Genomic DNA, 13,024 nt, shown 5'->3' on the forward strand with positions numbered 1-13,024 from the left:
TACAACCTTCTTTTTCTAGGAGGAGGTACTTAGAATATTTGGTGACAGTTTGGTGTAATACTGAAAATTCCACCAGGCACCAGTGGCTCATGCCTATAATCCTAGATACTCATGAGGCAGAGATCAGGAGGATCTTGGTTTGAAGCCAGCCTGGACAAACAGGGCTGGTGTTGTGGCTCAAAGTTCAAACCCCAGCACCGCAAATAAATAAATAAAATTAAAAATAACCCATCTAGCACATGATTTAATAAACTGCTTTAAAAAGATCTGCATTTAGCTTCTGACTGATACTAGGCAGTTAAATGACTCTCTTGACAGGACCCTCTGTCTTACAGGGATTGAGTTAATTGCTGCATTCTATGGCTGCCTGTATGCGGGGTGCATACCTGTGACTGTACGACCCCCTCATGCTCAAAACCTGACTGCTACGTTGCCCACTGTCCGCATGATTGTTGATGTAAGTACCATCGGTATCTTTCTTTGTCCTCATTTCATAAAATCCAGATTCCATCAACTAAAGATCCGTAATAATTTTCCAATCAAGAAGTCAAAGTTTTCTCCTAAGATTACCTTCTTTTCTTTTATCTGGCCAAAGTGAATATCATTATTCAGTGAAGAAACTGTGGGAAAGTAGTTATAGTAGACACAGAATTATACACATTGATCATGAACACTAAGGAGGTGAAGCTGTCATTAGTAATTCTCCATAAAACTTTGATCCTCCCCATTACAAAAAAGAAAAAAACTCCAAGTCTTGTTCTGGAGGTGAAATAAGTTTTTACAGTTTATGAAAATTGAGATAGAATAAATCTGTATTGCATCAGATATCCTAATCTATCTTCCTTCCTTCCTTTCTTCCTTCCTCCCACCTTACCTCCCTCCCTTTCTCTGTACCTGTCTCCCTTCTTCTCCTTCCCTTCCCTTTCTTTCCCTCCTTCTTTCCTTCCCTCCCTCCCTTTCCTTTTGTGCTGGGGAATCAAACACAAGGCTTTGCACATGCTAGACATCTAGACATGTACTCCATCACTGAGCCACATCTCTAGTCTGTCATGATGTACTTTCAAGAAAAGGGCAGTTTTAACCTGTGTATTGAAAGGTTACAGAATTCTAATTTATGTAGTATTTGTTTCTCTGAGAATTGCTGCCCTGTCAGCAACTTGTGCCTACATTATAAAAGTCATATTGATCATAGAGGATTTCATTACAAAGTTTAATTCAGCAAAATGCCCTTGTTAGACTCTATAAAGTGGGCCAGAAAAACAGGGAGGGGCATTTCTTTCTGTTGACGTAGTTTGTGGGCAAAAGTAGGTCGATTTTCATTTCTTTGCTAGCTGGGCAGAGCTCAGTTTCTTTGGGAGCTTCCGTCTCTGTGTCTTCAGATCAGTGTAATTTTTAGGTCTGGTCAGTTTCTCCTTTCACTATACTGGCAAACACCAACTCCAGACATGCTTACCTGACTCCTCTCATTCCCTAGCACAACAAAATTCACGTCTTGTTTATTCTGATCTTCGTGAAATCACGGGATTGTGGGATCCATACTGAGTATAACTATGAAATATTTGAGAATCACTGTTATAAGCAATTGCTTATGCTATAAAAAGTGCATCGTAAGGGAATTAAGCATTATACACTTTCAAAAGGGAAACATTTACCTTGTTCTTTGAAAAGCTAATACTACTTTGTCTGATATGGTATACTGGTTGCTATTACCAGCAGCTAGAGCTAAGCTCGTGGTGTTCACTGCTGTCTGTTTTCTAGGTCAGCAAAGCAGCATGTATTCTCACCACTCAAACCCTCATGAGGTTGCTACGGTCCCGAGAGGCAGCGGCAGCTGTGGATGTGAAAACCTGGCCAACCATCATTGACACAGGTGAAAAAGAGATTTCTCCAAAGCTGCTGAGGGAGCAAGAACATTCACTACCTGAGATTTCCTAGATTCTCATGCCAAACACATTACACACTTTTATGTTATAACATATTCCATCTGCTAAGACAAGGGCAAAACCTAACATGTAGTCAGCTTGTGCTACCAGAGGACTGGACATGGTAACAACCAAATCCAAGAACCAGTTCATGGTATGCTAAGAACTCTTTAAACAAAGCTTCTTGCTAGATAAGTGAAACATACCTATGAATCCATCATTCAGGAGGCTGAGGTTGAAGGTTCACAAGTTCAATGCCAGTCTGGCCTGCGTAGTGTGTTGCTATTGTTCTTGGTGTCATCAAAAGGTGATTAGGTTTTTTTCTCCCAAATGTGGTCATATATGCATGTAGAGCCATATAAATAATGAAACGATCTGATCCTTGACTTCCAGATGTAATGCAGTTGAAACAACATTGAACTAGGAGACAGAAGACCTGGGTTCTAGCTTGAGCCTCCTATTTACTGCCTGTAACCCTGACTGAGATTACCCTTTCCTAAAATACTGCTACTCCTACCTGACTCAAGAAGATCAAATGCAATGCAGTAATGAAAATACTTAGAAAGCCATAATATGTGTGAATTGTAGGTGGTGTTCATATTACAGAAGGGGATAAGAAACAGGGATAGCTGAGGTAGTGTAAGGAAGAGCATGGATCTTGGAGCCACGCAGACAGGGCTTATAATAATCCTGATATCTCTTCTGCTTTCTGAGTATCCTCAGAAAGGATAAAACTAAAATGAGGGTTTTAAAGATTGATATAATGTAAAACACCTAGAATGGAATCATAGTGGTAATATCTAATGTTATCTGTGAGCCCTTCTGATGTTTCAGCTATTTAATGTGTGTTATCTGATTTTATCCCTACAATAACCCTGTTAGGTAAGTGCTATTTGTATCCTCATTTTGCAGACAAGCCAGTTGAGGCATAAGGAGGTTAAGGAAGCAGCCAAACTGAAATGTAGACCCAGTCTCTTAATCATTAATTTCCTCCCTACCCTTTTTTTTCACTAAATAGCAAATAATATCCACCTCAGCAACATATATATGGATTTAAATGCAGGAATGACATGTATTTGTGATATTATGTGCCAGATGCTAAACTGAATTTTTTTTTGTATTTGTTACTTAAGGGTAGAAGCACATATATAACATAACGCAAATAGATTGGTTGGTGTTAATGATGCAAATAGATGTTGTATGGTCAATAGACTCAGTTGTATTTCAGGTCTTCAAGGAAGGTTTCTTTAGGTACGTGAATGGTTATATGAGTGATACAAAGGTAGGTTGAAGGTGATAAGAGAGAGAAAGTCATTGATTTGACCAGAAGTGGGTACCTAATAACATAGATTTGAAACTGAGTTAAAATTGTTTCTTGATCCAGAAAACTAAAAGAGCCATTGAAGGGGCATGAGTGGTCCAGAGACATCCTTGGTTTTAACCTAAAAAGAAAATCTGGGGGAAGAAAGAGGTATCATAAATGAGTGAGAGAAAATAATTCCCATTCTAGGTTACCATTCTAAAAATCTGCCAGGTGAACTTGGAAAAAAATTATCCAACTTTTAAAGCCATGAATTATTAATATATCATATACTAAACTGTGAATAATGGATTATAGCTGGAAACCAGCATAAGAACAACTATTGTGTTTTGAGTATATACTCAGATACTGTTTTAAAAGTGCTTTTTGTGTGCTGGAAGTGTAGCTCAAGTGGCAGAGCACTTAGGCTCTGGGTTCAGTCCCCAGCACTAGGGTGAGGTAGGGAGTATTTTATGTGAATTAACTTCCCAACAATTCTGTGAGTGTAGGTATTATTTTAGAGATCCATTTTAAACAAAAAGAAAACAGAAAAACAGATAAGGTGAAATTAACTCCAAGGTCCCATAGCTGATGAAACAGAGCTGGGACTTGAACACCAGCAGTCTGCTCCTTACTGTGGTGTATTACCCCTTACTTGACTTCTAGTAAATGAATTTACCTGATGCATATTTGCTTATTTCTACTGCCAAATAGCATTCCCAACCCCAACCTGTCTCTGAGAGGACATTTGTGAGCTGCTTGATTAAATACAAGAAGCTCGGGCTTTCACAAATCCCAGAAGCTAAATTTGGCCATAGCAACGCTACAGAAAACCAGTTGAAGAACAATGACTTTCATGTTCGAGCATGTCTGATTGACATTTAATTTTTTGTTTCATTGCAGATGATTTACCCAGGAAAAGATTACCTCAGCTATACAAGCCACCCACTCCTGAGATGTTAGCATATCTTGATTTTAGTGTCTCTACAACTGGCATGCTCACAGGAGTGAAGGTAAAGTAGTCTCATTCACCAAATGCTGGTAAAATGCTAGGCTGCAAAAAATAGAGATGATTGCTGCCCAGGGACTTCAGATGTAGAGGCCAATTTGTAAACCTGAGGCCAGTAGTGGAGGATCATGGGTCCCTGCTATATTTAAATAAAAACATTGACTCTTCCAGAGTAAGTTGTCCCAAGGAATTTATATCATGAAGTGTTGGAACCTAGCACAGAAGTAAATAGCCAACAAGAGTTCTAGTTGAGTCAGTATACAATCATAGATTCATGTATCATAAAATTCATTGTTAACTGTGAACAGAAATCTAGATTTAGACTAGGCTTTGAGGCAATTAAACCTTCCTCATTTGAGGAATTTGGGGAACTAAAACTTTTCCAAATTGATTCTCTGCCGTGGGATGCCAGTTCCATCCTGTTCCGTGTCCTTGCTTTGCAGATGTCTCACTGTGCCGTTAATGCTCTTTGTAGAGCCATCAAGCTCCAGTGCGAGTTGTACTCCTCTCGGCAGACTGCCATCTGCCTTGACCCTTACTGTGGACTTGGCTTTGCACTGTGGTGTCTCTGCAGGTAGGGATGGAAGAGCCCAAGAAACAGAATGTGTGGGGTATGCTTCGGGGACGTAACCATCTCAGCCTTCCCCTCGCTCTCTTAATTAGATAAAATTTCAGCAAAAATCTAATGTTCCCAGCATTTATGCACTTGATGTATTTCCAGTGTTTATAGTTTTGTCTGTATTTCTTTTTTTCCTCTTCTGTTAGTCATATTTCTCATACAAAATGGCACTGATCCACTACTTGCTTCTCTGCTCCATCTTGTTATCCTTGTTTTAGAAGCACAGCCAAATAGAAGGATGATTCTTCAGTGAAATATGACATTCTTTGACAGCCAGAATGTATTCTCTAGGAAGGATATACTGATAGCACTTAGTTGGAAGATAGGATGTTTGTCCAGGCCAGATTGCTTCTTGAGGACTAGCAGGTCCCCCCTCCTTCCACAACCTTAACTCAGACCTGCTTTTATATCTCCTGGGTAGACATCATGAATGCTTCACGTATGCCTATAACTTAGCATCCTCCTTCTTTTTTGCCCTCTTTGTTAGGGTAGGTTTGTCCACCAAGGGACCCAAAACAAAAACTTAATCTTCAATTTCTGTGTCTTTATGTCTCACATCTACTTAATTGTCATGTCTGCTGGCTTAATTGTTCCTATGTCTATTATATGAGTCATTTCTGGATCTTTAAAAAAAAAAAAAAGCAAGTGTGGTGGTGTATGCCTGTAATCCTAGCACTCAGGATGTTGAGACAAGAGGATTGGTGAATTTGAGGCCAGACTGGGCTAAATAGCAAGACCCTGCCAACTGAATGAGTAAATAAATTTTTAAAAATCTTTTGTGATTTATAAATATATTGCTTGGGATGTCACACCTTGTGTGAGATGCTTCTCCCTCATGCCTTGTTATGACATTGGCCATTACCATTAATAAAACTTCTCCAGACTTATTAATTTAGGTTTCCCAGCTTGGTGGAGTGGCTCAAATGGTAAAGCACCTGCCTAGCAAGTGTGAGACCCTGAGTTCAAACCCCAGTACAGCAAAAGAAGAAAAACCTAAATTAGGTTTCCCATGGTAGTGACTACAGCTCAGTATTCCTTGATTCTGATCTATTTTCAAGTTTAGAAAGTTTAGACTTCCTAGTTGATCATATATATGACATGTGACTCTATTCCTTCCTTTTTATCCTGGCTGCATTGTTGGGGTTCAAGCCTGTGTCACTCCTTACACTAGTGTATTGTAGCCTCCCCTAACTATGTGTGTCAGTCTCCATTGGCTCCATCTTCAGCCCCTTGTCTATGTTGATGATTTTGCCCAACTTAAAACCACACTGTAAGGGTTTAACCTCTATGTGTTAAGGAAGTTTAACCTCTAAGTGTTAAGGAAGCCCTTCCACAGTTTGGCCCCAGCCTTTCTGACCTGACTTCCTACATCCACCCAGTGCTCTAGGATTTCAGTGGAATGCAGTATATATTCCTTACTGCTCTGCTTTGTGTGTGCTGTCCCTCTGCCCTCCCCACCACCCCCACTTCTTCCAGCCACTCACATTCTTCAAGCCCAGCTCAAGCACTGCCCACTCAATTAAGGCCCCCACATACACTTTCTCAGCTTAAATGAATAACTCTTTATTCTGTGATCTTAGTGTCCTTTATTCATATCTCAGTAACCACACCCACCACAGTCTGCTTCATCGTATGGTTACTGTGTCTTGTGAACTGCCTAAGAATAAAGCTGACTCTTTGACCTTTGTGTCTAATATGATTCTCCACTGTATTTTGTACTCAGTAAACATTTGTTGACTTGATGATGTTTTAAACATCAATGTGTGTGTCTAGGATGAGTTGATAATGTCAACTCTTACTTTTCTTCATTGCAGTGTGTATTCAGGTCACCAGTCCATCTTAATTCCTCCTATGGAGTTAGAAAACAACCTTTTCCTCTGGCTTACCACCGTCAATCAGTACAAAATAAGGGATACTTTCTGCTCCTATTCAGTAATGGAGCTTTGCACTAAAGGACTGGGAAACCAAGTGGAGGTGCTAAAGGTAAGCAGCCACAAGAAGTAACCAGTCCTAAGAGGTGAGCCTGAGCACAATAATATCAGAGTAGGGGTTAGTTAGCTGTTATGTTTACATGCTTTTGCCTTTTTAGCTAGATACTTCAGCAAGTATTTTGTAAACCTCAAGAAGCTCAGTTCTCCCCTTCTCCTTGCTGTTTTGCTGTGTCTTAGTACACTCTTCAAAGGCCAATTTGATTCTTCCTTTGTGGAAAAGAAGGTGAAAGTGGTTGGGAGGCTAAACAGAAATGATAATTTGTGTAATGGTAAAAAGATACTGACTTCCAGTAGAATTTGAAGCCTCAGAATATTAGAGATTGGGGGCTGCCCCAGTAGTAATTTATTCATGTATCCAGTGACCACATTTCTTACTGCAGTATAAGAAAGTCAGAAAGTACTGGATTTTCTTTAATAGAGAAATATGACCTTAAGACTGGAAAAAAAAAAAAAAAGACATACAGGTTCAATATCCAGGGTTCTGGATTTTTCTCTTAGTCCCAGAAAATAGGGAAAAATCTGAGATACAGAAATGGAGAAAGATAAAAATGTATTGCTGAAAATCCTAGTTTTAAAACTTTTTTTCTTTCATTTTGTCTGGTGTGTATATTTGTTGATTTTGTTTTGGTTTGGGGGTGGTTAAAAGTACTGGAGATTAAACCCACAGTCTCATATATGCTAGGCATGTGCTGTACCACTGATCTACATCCCCAGCCCAAGCCTAAGATTTTTAGAAGGAAGAAATCGAAAATGAGCAAATTTACCTATGGGTGATGATTTTAATGGCTGTTTTGGCATTTTCTTCTTTTCTCTCTGGGGTGAGAAAATGGTTCCTTGGTTTTTCTTGAACAGAGAGAAAACAGGAGCCCTTCCTGTTCAGTTCTTTTCTGATCCTGCTAACTTAGCTCCTGGCCTGGTGTCTTACAGACAAGAGGGATCAACCTTTCCTGCATCCGGACCTGTGTGGTGGTAGCAGAGGAGCGGCCTCGCATCGCCCTCCAGCAGTCCTTCTCCAAGCTCTTCAAAGACATCGGTCTGTCCCCTCGAGCTGTCAGCACCACTTTTGGATCAAGAGTCAATGTAGCAATATGTTTACAGGTGATGTCATGAAATCTTGCTTGCTCACAGAAGAGGAATGTGGGTTGCTCCAGGGCACAGACTTCGAAGCCAGATTGCTGGCCTTAAGTCCAGCTCTACTCACTTGCTATGGGACTTTAGGCTGTTTATTTTGTCTGCTCTGTGTCTCATTTTGCTCATCTGTAAAATGAAGATAATATTTTCACAGCATCATTCTGTGGAATCACCACGTTACTAGGTTAGACTGGCAGATAGGCACCAGTATAAATGCTTCCTCCACATAGTGGTGATGTGGTCCGTAGTAATGGCCAAGAAGCTTTCTGAGTCCTGTTTACATTTTATTTATATCTTACCTTCTATTTTTGTCTCCTCCATATTTTACACTTTTTTTTTCAAACAAAACACAGTTTGTATTCTCTTCTACTCAGATAGTAACTTTGCCATGTTATTCTTGATGGGTAAATGATAGGAAAGGAATTAAAACTGACTTATTTTATGCAGTTTGGAGGCTACAAAGCAAATATTGGCATGGGCGAGAGTAAAGGAAGGTGGCATATGTGGTGGATGTTTTCAGGTCTTCTGTGATCATAGTCAAGTGACTTTCAGGAAGTATGATACTTTCACTTTGGAGCCCCACTGAGGCCCATGCTGTCAGCTGGGGTCAGTGTTGGGTTTTAAAATCCCTTGGATGGTGGCTTGTGTTCATTTCTGCTTTAAGCCCAGGATGCAAGCCCACCTCAGCTTAGTAATATGCTTGTAATGGAGGGAGGGCAGGGGCCTCCCCTTCTAGGGTAAATCGCCAGGCCAGCAGACTCTTGCAGTTGTTAGCTTCACCCTACCTCACTTGGTTGAAGAGAAAGTAAGCTTTCAAAATAGAGCTTTCAAAACATTTGAAAATAGTTATTTTAGTCGGGTGCTGGTGGCTCACACCTGTAATTCTAGCTACTCGGGAGGCAGAGATCAAGAGGATTGCAGTTCGAAGCCTGCCAAATAGTTCCACGAGACCCTATCTCAAAAAACCCTTCACAAAAATAGGGCTGGCAGAGTGGCTCATGGTGAAGGCCCTGAGTTCAAGCCCCAGTACCCCCCCCAAAAAAAAAAAACAAACAGACAAAACAAAAAAAGATGTTTCATGCTAAGTTCCTATTTCTTGATTTGAAAATGTGAAGTATGGAAAGACAGTTTGTTTAAATTTTAAATAAATATGCATTGATTTGTTTTTCTTTAGGGAACCTCAGGGCCTGATCCAACTACTGTCTATGTAGATCTGAAATCGTTAAGACATGACAGGTACGTATGTGCCCATTCCCTATTGGAGTTCCTAAGCACAGAGTTCTGGTTCTCAAAACCAGCATTTCCCCTCATTTCCTTTATGTCTGTAGCTTTCAGGAGGGGAATGGAAAGAAGAAAGGAATTCATTTTTATCATTAGTACGTGATAGAATTTTCATTTATAAAAAGAAAGCTTTAATTCTCACAGTTGCTGCTTTGTTTTGTAATATTATACGGTAATAACTAGTTCCTGCTGGTATAAAAATATTTTGTGGCATTTTATATAAACTGAACTAAAATGGATTGTGTCTTTCCTCTGCGAGTTTAAAAATAAAAGATGGCTGGGTGCCAGTGGCTCACACTTGTAATCCTGTATACTCAGGAGGCAGAGATCAGGAGGATTGTGGCTCAAAGCCTTGGGAAATAGTTTGCGAGACCCTATCTTGAAAAAAACCCATCACAAAAAAGGGCTGGTGGAGTGGCTCAAGGTGTAGGCCCTGAGTTCAAGCCCCAGTACCGTTAAAAAAAAAAAATTGAGCAGACAAGTGAAGATAGGGGTTTTGAAACAACACTTTATCTGAACCCCATGCATAAAATCTTGCTTCCTCCTCTCAGCTGAGAAGGAAGGAAATCTTAGTCTGTCCCAAGGTGATCCTGGCCAAGACTGACCCCAGCCCAGGCTACAGCCTGCATAGGCGGTGGGTATCTTTTTTTTTTTTTTTTTGCGGTACTGGAGTTTGAACTCAGGACCTACACCTGGGCCACTCCACCAGCCATTTTATGAAAGATTTTTTGAGATGGGGTCTCATGAACTATTTTGCTGGCTTCAAACCATGATCCTCCTGATCTCTGCCTCCTGAGTAGCTAGGATTACAGGTGTGAGCCACCGGCACCCAGTAGTGGTTGGAATCTTTTATGCAGTGTTCTCACCCTGGGGAGATTGGCTGCGCACCTCAAGGACATTTGACAACACATGGAAACATTTTTGGTTGTCACAACAGAGGGTTGCTACTGACATCTAGTGGATAGAGACCAGGAATGTTGCTAAACACCCTATAACCAAAAATTACCTGACCCAGAATATCTATACTGCTGAGTCTTAGAAATCCTACCCTACCAGGAAAAGGAGAAACCTAGTTAGAGGTCTTGGGAAGGCAGCAGAGCTGGTGAAATCATTTTTACAAAGGTTGTATACAGTAACAACTGTTCCTCTGCAGGGTCCGTCTTGTGGAACGCGGTGCCCCCCAGAGTCTGCTGCTCTCAGAGTCTGGAAAGGTATTTTCTTTTGCCAACTGTTGGAAGGGTAGACTGGGCTATGGGGAGCAGTGGGCCACTTTAAAGAGGCCTGAAACCAGATGAAATATTTACATCCAAGGCAAGACTTAATTGAAATCTGGAGATAATTCAACAATTTCAGCCTAGCTAATAGTTTTTTGGTGGTTTTTCTTTCCCCCTTGTCCCAATTATTTTGGTTTTTTGTTTATTTCTTTTGGCAGTACTGGGGTTTCTATTCAGGATCTCATGCTTGTCAGGCTGGTGTTCTACAACTTGAGCCATTCCACCAGCCTACTAGCTAATAGTTTTAAATGCATATGAGTACACAGGCAAGAAGAATACTAGATTTAAACTTTGTTAATGTCTATAGATTTTTTTTTTTAGTGCAGCAGACATGTTATTCTTTTTGATGGAACAAATAAAATGCAATGTTCATTACCTACAAGGTGGTTAGATAAGTAACACTTAAAAAAGCCAGTTCTGTTTTTATGAACATTAAAGTTGAAAGAGAAGTCACAGTGAGGAAGAGGTTAAAGACTGAAGACAGTTGCCAGCTCCCACTCTTTCTGCTAGCTGCACGCGTCTAGCAAGTAAAGGCGCATTTCTTAGAGGTCATTAGATTTCATTCAAGCCAGCATTTGTATTTCTCCTTTGATTCTTAGATTTTACCTGGAGTGAAAGTAGTTATTGTTAATCCTGAGACCAAAGGGCCTGTTGGAGACTCTCATTTGGGTGAGGTAGGTATAATTTTCATTTTTATTCAGAAAAACCATTAGTGAAAGATTTCAGGGTTCCTCCAGGCATGGTGATAATGTCTATAATCCCAGCACTTGGGAGGCTGAGGCAAGAAGTTAGAGGGTTCTAGTCCAGTCTGGGCTACATAGCAAGACCCTATCAAACAAAACAAAAAAAGACCTTAGCTTTTCCTCCTTTGTGAATAGCTTTTTTGGTATGGCTGGAATGGACAGGAGGAGGAGGTTGAGATTAATTTAAAAAGATTTAGGCTCCCAGACTAGAAACAGTCCCAGATTTGTCCACTGCCATCCTCTTAGCTGGAAAGGAAATTCGACAAACTCTACCTGTTTCAGGGCTAGAACTGAAAATCTTAAATTCATGCAAATGCTAGATACTGAAATGTATCTATTTTTATATGACTGCTTTTCCCACCTGCCCCATGTTTGCTCCTGAAGCTTAATGGGAAGAGTCTTGTAAGTGCAGGAGCCAGACAAGCTGGGGTCTGCCAGTTATCAGCTTTTCAACATCAGGCAGGTTACTGACCTCTCTGGGCCTATTTTCTTATCCATTAATAATAATAGCATGTACCTCACATATGGAATAGAATCATTGTGATGGTTAAGTGCATTAATACCTGCATCTGCAGTGCACATGAACAGGGTCTTTTTCAGGAGTTAGCAATAAATACTAGCTGATGTTATTATCATTGTTACTGATTGTTGCTCTGTTTACGTTGTAAACTCAAGTGCCCTGTTGTGTTTCCCAAAGGGCTTTGTACCATGTTTATTCCAGCAACCCAGAAATATTGCCTTGGTGTATTTGTGGGAGTATGGAAGCGGATGAGAAATGAGGCAAGGAGGCAGTATAGGCTCGTGGTTAAGAGCATGGCCTTAGGTACCAAACATCCAGGTGGGAACCTCCTAGTTCCTGCATCTAAAGTGAATCACTTGACTCCTTGTTTCTTCTTCTATAAAGTGAGAATAATAGTGTGGCTATATGGCCATATCCTATGTGTCAGAATGAACAGAGAATAGACATACAAAATCCTTACCTTCTTGTTCAGCATATAGTAAACATTTAGTAATGGTCGGCTGCCCTTTGTGTTGCGGTTTTATTGTTGTTAATATAAAAATGAGATTTTTAAAAATCTAAATCTGTCCTGAGAGAGGTAAATTGATACAGGTGTCTTTTCCTGGTGAAATGTGACCACTGACCTTTTCTTGTAGATCTGGGTGAACAGTCCCCACACAGCCAGTGGCTATTATACCATCTATGACAGTGAGACTCTGCAGGCTGATCATTTCAATACTCGCCTCAGTTTTGGGGATGCAGCCCAGACACTCTGGGCCCGGACAGGATACCTTGGTTTCGTCCGCAGAACTGAGCTCACAGCGGCCACTGGAGGTACCTTCCATCGCTGTCCTTTCTCCATTTGCTTTGTTTCTGTAGCATTGTCACCTGTCTGAGTCATGTGGAGTTTGTGCATTTAATTGACTCCTTCTGTGCCTCTTGAACTCATAAGTGAATTCATATTCATTTGAAGTAATAATCTGACCTCTGAAGAGTGTCTGGAAGGGGAGCATTCAGGTTTACTGCATAAGCTTCACAGAACTGGGCATTAGAACACTGGGCAGTCATAGAAATGCCCCTAAGGATGAGTAAATAAATATCTGCCCTGGGCAGAATAAGACTCAGCCTTGTGGGGCTGATTGCAAACCCTGAACCAGCTGCTCGTACAGATTTTACATCTTTTAGCTCTTCTACCCTGGGTGCCATTTGGAGAACAGGAAAAATAGCCCTAATCCCTGAGGTGGAGCTGGTTCTG

The 13,024-nt window shown here is 40.6% G+C and overlaps 1 protein-coding gene and 1 non-coding gene across 4 annotated transcripts in view; both read left to right on the forward strand.

Moving 5' to 3' along the window:
- Dip2b (disco interacting protein 2 homolog B) overlaps positions 1 to 13,024 on the forward strand; it is a 211,164-nt gene that overhangs the window by 189,824 nt on the left and 8,316 nt on the right. For all 3 annotated transcript variants that reach the window (XM_074083360.1, XM_020179911.2, XM_074083361.1), the window contains 10 exons: positions 336 to 457; positions 1,759 to 1,870; positions 4,126 to 4,235; positions 4,675 to 4,805; positions 6,665 to 6,833; positions 7,769 to 7,939; positions 9,147 to 9,208; positions 10,407 to 10,464; positions 11,127 to 11,201; positions 12,426 to 12,603. In XM_074083360.1, coding sequence (XP_073939461.1) covers positions 336 to 457; positions 1,759 to 1,870; positions 4,126 to 4,235; positions 4,675 to 4,805; positions 6,665 to 6,833; positions 7,769 to 7,939; positions 9,147 to 9,208; positions 10,407 to 10,464; positions 11,127 to 11,201; positions 12,426 to 12,603 — 1,188 coding nt within the window. The remainder of the gene's footprint in view (positions 1 to 335; positions 458 to 1,758; positions 1,871 to 4,125; positions 4,236 to 4,674; positions 4,806 to 6,664; positions 6,834 to 7,768; positions 7,940 to 9,146; positions 9,209 to 10,406; positions 10,465 to 11,126; positions 11,202 to 12,425; positions 12,604 to 13,024) is intronic.
- LOC141410672 (small nucleolar RNA U13) lies at positions 5,621 to 5,722 on the forward strand. The gene has a single exon (XR_012435494.1). It is a non-coding gene; the product is annotated as a small nucleolar RNA U13 (small nucleolar RNA).

The sequence above is a fragment of the Castor canadensis genome, chromosome 8 (genome assembly GCF_047511655.1).
Source record: "Castor canadensis chromosome 8, mCasCan1.hap1v2, whole genome shotgun sequence".
Lineage (NCBI taxonomy): Eukaryota > Metazoa > Chordata > Mammalia > Rodentia > Castoridae > Castor > Castor canadensis.